The sequence below is a fragment of the Ursus maritimus genome, unplaced genomic scaffold, assembly GCF_017311325.1.
Source record: "Ursus maritimus isolate PB19 unplaced genomic scaffold, ASM1731132v1 scaffold_14, whole genome shotgun sequence".
Taxonomy (NCBI): domain Eukaryota; kingdom Metazoa; phylum Chordata; class Mammalia; order Carnivora; family Ursidae; genus Ursus; species Ursus maritimus.
This window is the reverse complement of record NW_024423786.1, coordinates 24,289,686-24,299,538: the sequence shown is the minus strand read 5'-3', so window position 1 is coordinate 24,299,538 and position 9,853 is coordinate 24,289,686. Positions and strand designations below refer to the sequence as shown.

Below are 9,853 nucleotides of genomic sequence, written 5' to 3'. Positions count from 1 at the left end.
CCTACTCGGACCACGCGGGAGCGGGGGCAATAAAACTACACTTCCCGAAAAGCCTTGCGCACGTCATGGCCAATCGGAACACGGAACTCGGAGGCTAGGGGCGGAGCCGGATGCATAGGCCACCCCATTGGCCAGGTGAAGCTTAGAAGAGCCGGAACCCGGGAGCGAGAGAAGCGAAATGACATTTCCTCTTTAAATAGCTGGAGCCGGGGCCCCGTCGAGAAATGGCCGCGTCGGCAGGTGGGTCTGGTGGTGGCTGGGGAGGTGTGTTGCGGGGGAGGTGGGCCGGGGTCCAGCTCAGGCTGCGAGCTGAGGAGGTGGCGATGAAGACGCCAGAGAGGATGGGGAGGTGGAGAGGGATGAGGGGAGGGAGGATGGATGGCGTGGAGGGCGGTGGGCGGTCCGGCCGGGCAGCGATGGGGAGGCCGGGTACCCGCCGCCACTTCGACCAGTTCAGCAGGCGGTTGAGGGGGCACTGGCGGCCGCCATCCATCGAGATTCCCTCGTGAGGCTTCTGCCCTCCGCTCTCGGCTGGGACGTTCTGGCTCTCGGCGGAGTCGCCGCAGACACCGCGCCTGTTCAGCCTGCACAGTTCCTCCGCGAGCACGGGGCATCGGGCTCGCCGGGCTCCCGGAGGAGCAGGCTGGTGTTTGAACTTGCATCACAGCTAGCGCTCTCTCTCTCTCTCTCTCTCTCTCTCTCTCTCTCTCTCTCCCAGATCTCACCCCGCGGTCCCATTTGGTGGTGTATATATACATACATGTATTTTTGTAGGCGGGGGGTCGGGGTGGGGGGAAGCGTAAACGCCGTAACTGGCTCCGAACTTCTTGTGGTTGTACGATTTTTTCCCTAGATTTAAGCAAGTCTTCCCCAACGCCGAATGGGATTCCATCTTCAGACACAGCCAACGATGCCATGGACCCCTTCCATGCGTGCAGTATTCTTAAGCAACTCAAAGCAATGTACGATGAAGGACAGTTGACAGACATTGTAGTGGAAGTGGATCACGGGAAAACATTTTCCTGTCATAGAAACGTTCTTGCTGCAATCAGCCCTTACTTCAGGTATGATGGTGGCAGAAACTTCTGTTGATATCCTCATCTCGTTCCCTTTATCCCTCAGTGTTGCCCCCTTGATTATAAAACGGAGATGAGACAATTAAATGAAACCAATGAGTTTGTTTCCTGAAAATAAATAACAGGCCCTATTTTATTGAGTCCTTGTTTTTCACTTGACCGATTCTTGTAGAATTCAGGTCGTTGGTTTTTAAGTTAGTGAGTGTATTTTTGTTTGTTTCAGGTAAATTAACAACAAAATCTAGACTTGTGCGGCTCAGTCATTGTTTTAAATTAAATAAAATTAAAAATTCTGTTCTTCAGGCCGACTAACCACATTTAAAGTGCCCAGTAGCCACATGCAGGTAGTGGTTGCCAATTGTACAGCCCAGATATAGAGCATTTCCATCACGGAAAGTTTTAGTGGACAGTGCTGATCTAGAATTTGTTCCAAAAATTTATCTATGAGGCATAGTTCTCCGGTGCATGTATCTCTTGGACTTTAAAACATAATGGTACATTCTTTTGAAAACAAATTACCATTCAGTAGATTGTTTTAATGCCATGGGGGTAAAAGCAATGAATTAAAAATGAAAGAATGTATCTTAGGCTCCAGACTAATGATTATTTCCATGATTTCCAGAAGTGTTTTTAAATTTTATTTTCATTACATGCTTCTTTGTGTTTGAAAACGTTGAAACAGTAAGATTTCAAAACTTGGGTTTAACAAAGGATTTCATACTTTGAGATCACTGATAAAGACAATTTCTTGCTTGAGTTTAACTTCTTTTGTTTCGAGTGCCCACTTTTTTAAGCCTTTCAGTGTTCAAAAATGGTGCCTGAGGGGCGCCTGGGTGGCACAGCGGTTAAGCGTCTGCCTTCGGCTCAGGGCGTGATCCCGGCGTTGGGGGATCGAGCCCCACATCAGGCTCCTCTGCTATGAGCCTGCTTCTTCCTCTCCCACTCCCCCTGCTTGTGTTCCCTCTCTCACTGGCTGTCTCTATCTCTGTCGAATAAATAAATAAAATCTTTAAAAAAAAAAATGGTGCCTGAATGACAGTGAGATAATCTCAACTAAACTCTAAAGGTGTGGTTTTTTTTTTTTTTTTTTGAAGGTGCTTACCTTTATAGGGCATATAGCAGTGTAATGTTCCAGACAGTAGTTTCTGATTCCTCTTTCTCAGAATACTGGGTTAAATATAGTCACTTCAGTCTGATGCTTATGATGTAACCATTTAGACTTGCCTAGGGATAGGTCATTGGACTGTTAAGTATTAACCATCACAAGGGAGTGAGCTGGAAGGAAAAAAAGAAGAAACCCATATACACAGAAGGTATGAAGTTTGGCCTGGTAACGGAAACTGCTATTGGGATTTGCTTATCCAGACTATCCATTAGATATGGTTAGTTCATCTGTGGATTTAAATATATGTCATAATTACTACTTACCAAATTCTGGGCTAAGCTTACTTTACATATATTGCTTTATATATCTTTACTATCCTGTCTCTGCATAGTTTACATAGTTTTCACATTTTACATGTGAAAAACTGAGGTTTGTGGATGTTAAATGACCTGCCTAAATCATCTGACTACTAAGTGGCAGAGGCTGGATTTGATTCCAGAGTCAGACTTCTTGGTCACTATTATGACTTTTTAAAGAACAAGAGTAGGTCCCCTTTAAAGCTGCCTTTGAGAAGTTTCTATTGTATATTGGATTTGAATAGTTAAAAAAAATTGAAATTTGAAAGTGAAAATGTCTGTATCTTACTGAAATTTTATACTCTGGCTTGTAATTAAAGTTAGTTTGAAGACTCAGACAAATCACTTTAAGAGAAGTATGCTACCGTAGATTTCCTTAATTACAAGAAATTAAGGAAATGCTTGGAAAACTTCCTAAGCATAAGATACATGAATTCAGATGGAGGTATTTGGCTAGAAAACTCAAGGATTAGGTTCTTATCTCTTGCTAGGGGTTTTTGTACAGAAGTTTCTTGGCACTGGTGCTGTTCCTTATGTGAGATCTAGGAAGACATACTTAATAGTTTCTAAGTCTTGCATCACTGGTGGAAAAAAATAAAAATAGCTTGAAATCTGGCGTGGCTGTTTCATGATCCCAGTAACTTGTCAGAATTAAAATTTGCGTGATTATTGGAAACTTTCTGCTGCTCAGGATTTTGTGTGAGGACGTGTTCTGTCTTTATGGAGCATTTACAGAAAGGTCCTGTTAGAACAGAGGAGAACTCATCAAGTGTCACACTGCTCCTGTGTGTGAGGCCAGCCTATTCAAGTCAGTAGAGTTCCCATGATGAAGGGGTATGTGGTAATGTTCTCCTTTGGGAGTTAATCTTTGCCTAATGAAGGGCTTTATTTTTCTTTTTAATTGGTAGCTGTATAGCTGAGGTTTTCAGCACCTGAAATGGAAAACCAGCTCATACGCTGGGAGATGAAGTTTTTAATCATGAAAAAAAGCCTGTGTGATATTAAGCTTAAAATTTATGTTGTAGAGGTCAAAGTTGGACTCAGAGATGGTTCATCCAGGCAGCAAGCTGGATCCTTATACCCATGTGTGTCCCCAGTGTTTCTCATTGTATTTGAAAATTAACTGTTTTAGGAGATATATATATATGTGTGTGTGTGTGTGTGTGTGTGTGTGTGTGTATATATATTTTATAACCTAGCACTTCAAAATGAGAGGGGTCTGGATCTTTATGACAACTTTATCACCAATGTTAGGTCAGTTTCTTCAACGCTCATCTACTAAACACCCTAGGGCAAACAACCCTTTTCCCAAAAGGCTTTTTAAAAGAATTTTGATTTGATTTTTGTATTTAATTTTAAGAGCAGCCTAGAAAGAAGCCTTAAAGGAGGGGGAAAAAGGCAAATGATGTATATAAATGACTAATACTAAAATACAGTTCCAGGCTTTTGGCTACTTAATGTTTTGGCAAACAAAGTCCCATAAATGCACAGATATTTTAAATTAGAAGTAAGTAAATAAATAAATAAACTTGCTTTAAAAAACAGAAGCTTGGGATTTTCAAAACCAGTATCTCCAAAGCAGCAATTAATTCTTAAACTCTTTTAAGAAGTATGCATTCTATTACCCCTACTATGATCTTTATTTATATTCAGATATACATAGATAAAATACGGAAGCTTTGAGAAAATTGAGTATATTTCTTTAAGCAAAGGTTTTCAAAATGTCCAAGACAAAGTGATGTTCTTTATATTACTTATAATGATTAAGGAAGCATTCAAAAGATAATAGTTTTAAAAGGAAGTAGGTAGAGCATATGAACTTCTGAATAACATCTTATTTTTCTGAGATGAAATTTTTAAAGATCTATTTCAGGGACCAGTTGTCTTGTACATTTCCATTGGGATGTGAAAAGTTTAATCAGTCTATATGTGCTCATATATCATATTGACACCTTATAGGTATTGTTAAATTTTCTGATTGGTCTGGTGAGTTAATATCTCAAGTCCCTAAGGCAACTTAACCAGAAGCCTGGATAGGGTCTCCAAGGAAAATAAGGCGTCCTGTAATATTCCATGCCATCTTTTAGTGTGCTTTAATTAGGTATACTCTCTTTTTCTCAAAGTTGGCATAAAGTGGACATGATTTGATGAGTACTGGGTGTTATACACAACTGATGAATTACTGAACTCTACGTCTGAAACTAATGATGTACTTATATGTTGGCTATTTTAATTTCAGTTAAAAAATGAAAAAAAGTGGACTGGCCCTGAGAATAGAATTTTTGAGATTAGCCAGATTAAATCCTTATGCTAGATGATCAGCTTTCACTCCCCTTCAGAATATCAGGAAGCATATTAGGAAGTATTTTTTAGTCTCCAAGGTTATCTTTGTGGTAACTGTATACTTTAAAAAATTTGTCACAATAATTTTTATTTGGAGTGCACATATACTATTAACCACTCTTTCCTTCCTAGATCCATGTTCACTAGCGGCCTTACAGAAAGTACTCAAAAAGAAGTTCGAATAGTTGGTGTTGAAGCTGAATCAATGGATTTAGTGTTGAACTATGCCTACACCTCCAGAGTGGTTCTGACAGAGGCCAATGTTCAAGCGTTGTTCACTGCAGCCAGCATTTTCCAGATTCCTTCCATCCAAGACCAATGTGCTAAGTACATGATCAGTCATTTGGACCCACAGAATTCTATTGGGGTCTTCATCTTTGCTGATCATTATGGCCATCAGGAACTTGGAGATCGATCAAAAGAATACATTCGTAAAAAGTTTCTGTGTGTCACCAAAGAACAGGAGTTTCTCCAGTTGACAAAAGACCAACTGATAAGTATCCTAGACAGTGATGATTTAAACGTAGACCGAGAAGAGCATGTTTATGAAAGCATCGTAAGGTGGTTTGAACATGAACAGAACGAAAGAGAAGTGCACCTTCCAGAAATTTTTGCCAAATGCATTCGTTTTCCGCTGATGGAAGATGCCTTTATAGAGAAAATTCCACCTCAGTTTGCACAGGCTATAGCCAAAAGCTATGTAGAAAAGGGCCCATCCAATACCAATGGCTGCACACAGAGACTCGGAATGACTGCATCTGAAATGATCATATGTTTTGATGCTGCCCACAAACACTCAGGAAAGAAGCAAACAGTGCCTTGTCTAGATATAGTCACAGGAAGAGTGTTTAAACTATGCAAACCACCAAATGATCTAAGAGAAGTTGGGATTCTTGTATCACCAGATAATGACATTTACATTGCAGGAGGGTACCGGCCCAGCAGCAGTGAGGTCTCCATCGACCATAAGGCAGAAAATGATTTCTGGATGTATGACCATTCCACCAATAGGTGGCTTTCCAAACCTCCCTTGCTGCGAGCCAGAATAGGCTGCAAACTGGTGTATTGCTGTGGTAAGATGTACGCAATTGGAGGTCGTGTTTATGAAGGTGACGGGAGAAACTCACTAAAATCCGTGGAGTGCTACGACAGCAGAGAGAATTGCTGGACGAGTGTGTGCGCGATGCCTGTTGCAATGGAGTTTCACAACGCTGTGGAGTACAAAGAGAAGATCTATGTTTTACAGGGTAGGTGCCTGACTGGTTTATTCTCCAGGAGAGGGGAGCAGGTCAAACATGCTTTACTTAGACTAAAACAGATGTTTGTTCTTAGTCGAGGACTCCTCTGGCTTTCTTATCATAAACTGTTTGTTGCGACAGTCTGTTCTTTAAAGGATGTATGAAGGCAATAAACTTTTGAATCAAAAAAGGCAGGCATCTTTAAGTTACTAAGATGATTCTGTAAGTTTTTTATGTTCTTACTGTGTTTTGACATCATGTGGGATAAGTATTTTTGAAAACATAATTTAGTGAATACGAGTGCAGTGTTTTGGGAAGACGTTCAGAACCATTTTTAAGAATCCAAGCTTGATACAGGACTGTTTTACTCTTCAGTAATACATAATCAAGAGATGTCGCAGCTACTTTTTATGGAACTCACTGGATTAGTTTAGAAGAGAAAAAAGAACAAAGAATTGTGTGATAAGCCTTATGATTGTGAAGGTTATGAAACTTAATTATAAAGAGTTTGAAATTACAGTCTTCAGCTTTTAATTTCACTGCAGCATACAATACCTTCCATAATATATTTTCAAGTTTTTTCCACTGAGAAGCTTTGAGATGTTACCTTTTTCTTTACATTTGCTATTATAAGAGGGACTGTTTAATATATTTAGCTTTCAAAAAAATTCTTTTTAACTACTGAAGGCTAGTATGCTGGCAAAGATCATGTAGTAGGAGTAGAAAGAAGGACCAAGTAAGTATAAATACGATATTTGATCCAAGGTTCTAATTAGTGATAACTAATGTTTTCCCTGTGTTTTGTTTCTTAAACATTTTGGTTGCTTGAATGTTGAAAACAGTGATGATAATACCAACATCCTTATTCCTCTTCTGGCTTTCTTAATTGCTCATATATGTTTTCCTCACCCTATTACTTTAATAAAACAAGAAAAAAGGGGTGATTCTGTGTAAATACACATGATTTTTTAGCTCTTACACATTTAAAAGAATATGTTCTTTGCTCTCATCTTTTATTTGACTAGAAATGTCTGAACCCATGTGTTTAAATTTCAATATCAAGTTAATTCCCCAAAAGAAGTATCACTATCTAGTACCTTATTTTAGTTAAATAGAAGCATGGGCATGATTGTTTGTGGGTCTTGCTGAATAATGGAATATAAGACTGGGTGTATAATCTGTCCAGTATGGTTGGATAGCTTATATCATTCAATATGATGATGCTTTCTCTACATATATTTTGGTCTTGCTGGCTAACCAGTTGATAGAATTAATTAAAAGACTTCCAATCGGAAGGTAAATGTTATGTATTAATATAAACACTAAAGCAAAGTTAACAATGAATTAATTGAATTTCAGGGCTGGAATTGCTTAATCTGAGGTTATATTTTATATAAGAGGAATCTGAGGCTCTAAAAGTTTTTCTTTTCTTTTTTTTTCTTTTTTAAAGATTTTATTTATTTGAGAGAGAGACAGAGATAACGAGAGAGAGCAGGAGCTGGGAGGAGAGGGTTCAGAAGCAGGCTCCCTGCTGAGCAGCGGGGCTCGGGGGGGCTCCATCCCAGGACCCTGGGATCATGACCTGAGCCGAAGGCAGACGCTTAATCGACTGAGCCACCCAGGCGCCCCTCTAAACATTTTCTTAATCGCTTATCTGGTTTAAGTTATTAAGAGGACTTTAGATTTTAAAAATTAACTTTTTTGTGTGAGTCATCTTTTTATAAGAAACCTGTAGAGAGGTAGTACATGTTAGAAACTTTTATTTTCTATTGTCTTTTTAAGAATCCTGTTAAAAGTCAATGAGAGAAGGTGATATGCAACCAAAAGCTGGTGGGTTTAACAAGCTCTTCTAAGAAAAATTCAAATTATAGTGTCACTATCACTAAGTAGGCAGTTAAGTTTGTAGATAAGAGTAAATCGAGTTCAAAACAGTTTTGAGGGGGAAGCTCAATTTAGAAGTAGGTATTTCTAATGTAAGCAAAGCCTCTTTATATAAATAAAGTTGATATAAATAGTCAGAGGCTTATGCTGTACTATATGTGGCTAATGGGGTACCATTAATCTGTTCATAAAAGATCTAGATTTTTAAATCAAGGATTTTATGCAAATGTTATAACTAGCGAAATTCTTGTTGATCTTCACTGGTTTAATTCTTTCGGACATTTTTATATTGGCTGTCTGACTCAGCAACCCCTTTTATCATCAAAATAGAATTGAAGGTGACCCAAAGTCAACTCCATGAACTGTGTGTTTTCTATCATATTAAAGCCTCTTAAGTATTTGTCTTTGCAATATAGCAGCGCCGAAGTAAACATATTAATGGCCCATTGACATCAATCTGAACAATTCCATGTGCTATCTTCTAACTAATTAGCACATAAATGTGTAGTGGCTTATTCATGATGAAGCTGTATGCATACTTTGATCTTACTGGCTAACCATTAGTGATAATGCTTTTTTAGAGCTGGCTTAAAATAACTTTTCTGAAATATGCAAGTTTATAGAATAAGTGGAGCCAAGCTCTCAACTATTATTCTGCCTTCAAGCCAGAGTAACTCCTTATACCTCCCTATTACAAACCCCCCAATTCAGGTTGACTATAATACTATGTGTTATGTTCTGCCATGGAATGAAGAAATTTTAAGCTATTTTATACTATATAATGTATCTCTGGAGATTATACAAGAAATATTTTAGAAAGTGAAATATTTGAAAAATTACGCTTTTCAACATATAACCAAAAAGAGACATGTAAATGTATATATTCTTGTTTTTCTTTCCTTCTTCTTCTTCTTTTTTTTTTTTAGGAGAATTTTTCCTCTTCTATGAACCTCAAAAAGACTACTGGGGTTTTTTAACCCCCATGACTGTGCCTAGAATCCAGGGCTTAGCAGCTGTATACAAGGACTCTATCTACTACATAGCTGGAACCTGTGGAAATCATCAACGTATGTTTACTGTAGAAGCCTATGATATTGAGCTAAATAAATGGACTCGGAAGAAGGACTTTCCATGTGATGAGTCCATAAATCCATACCTTAAACTGGTACTTTTCCAGAATAAACTGCATTTATTTGTTCGAGCTACTCAAGTGACCGTTGAAGAACATGTCTTCAGAACCAGCAGGAAAAATTCCCTTTACCAATATGATGACATCACTGACCAATGGATGAAAGTGTACGAGACCCCAGACAGGCTCTGGGACCTTGGCCGGCATTTTGAATGTGCTGTTGCTAAACTCTATCCTCAGTGTCTTCAGAAAGTACTTTAATGAGTAGCAGGCCTTAGTGAGCTCACTGGCATCTTGTGCTTCGGGAAGCTTAGTCTTTCAGTGATACAAGAAGTGCTGTCAGTATTTAAGAAGCTGAGAGAGTTTGTACATGGCAATGGGTGCTCTTAAAGATTACGGTGTAGGGAGGGATTTCTTTTCATCCTTGTGATGTTTTCATTTCATTAAGCAAAAGGTAACAAAGTGCAATTATCAGCATTTGTTTTTTCTGGTATAAAAGTAACCATTTTCATTCTAGAATTTTGTGATAATCCGTCACTGAGATACCAGATGAATCAACAACTATGCACTCTTATAAGAGCAGTTAGGGTATTATGGTTAGAGACATCCAAACTAGTTTGATGTGACTTTTTATTTTGAATACGGGTAAAAATTTGAGGCAATATCACTAGGACTTTAGCTGTGACCTCTCCAACACAGAGAAGCACTAACTTAGATCCTCATTT

General features: G+C 38.8%; 1 protein-coding gene across 1 annotated transcript; it reads left to right on the top strand.

The window, feature by feature from the left end:
• Positions 1–752: 752 nt before the first annotated feature.
• Positions 753–9,842, top strand: KBTBD8 (kelch repeat and BTB domain containing 8). The gene is made up of 3 exons (XM_008703120.2): positions 753–1,064; positions 5,013–6,127; positions 8,926–9,842. Exons 1-3 carry the CDS (start codon positions 916–918, stop codon positions 9,387–9,389), a joined length of 1,728 nt encoding a protein of 575 aa, XP_008701342.1. The 5' UTR covers positions 753–915; the 3' UTR covers positions 9,390–9,842.
• The last annotated feature ends 11 nt before the right edge of the window (positions 9,843–9,853 follow it).

What these genes read in the sequence shown, in the direction of transcription:
- KBTBD8 (XM_008703120.2), top strand. Translation starts at nt 916, where the DNA reads ATGGACCCCTTCCATGCGTGCAGTATTCTTAAGCAACTCAAAGCAATG. An exon ending in GCAATCAGCCCTTACTTCAG is followed by an intron (nt 1,065 to 5,012) that starts GTATGATGGTGG and finishes TTTCCTTCCTAG; the next exon opens with ATCCATGTTCACTAGCGGCC. An exon ending in GAAGATCTATGTTTTACAGG is followed by an intron (nt 6,128 to 8,925) that starts GTAGGTGCCTGA and finishes TTTTTTTTTTAG; the next exon opens with GAGAATTTTTCCTCTTCTAT.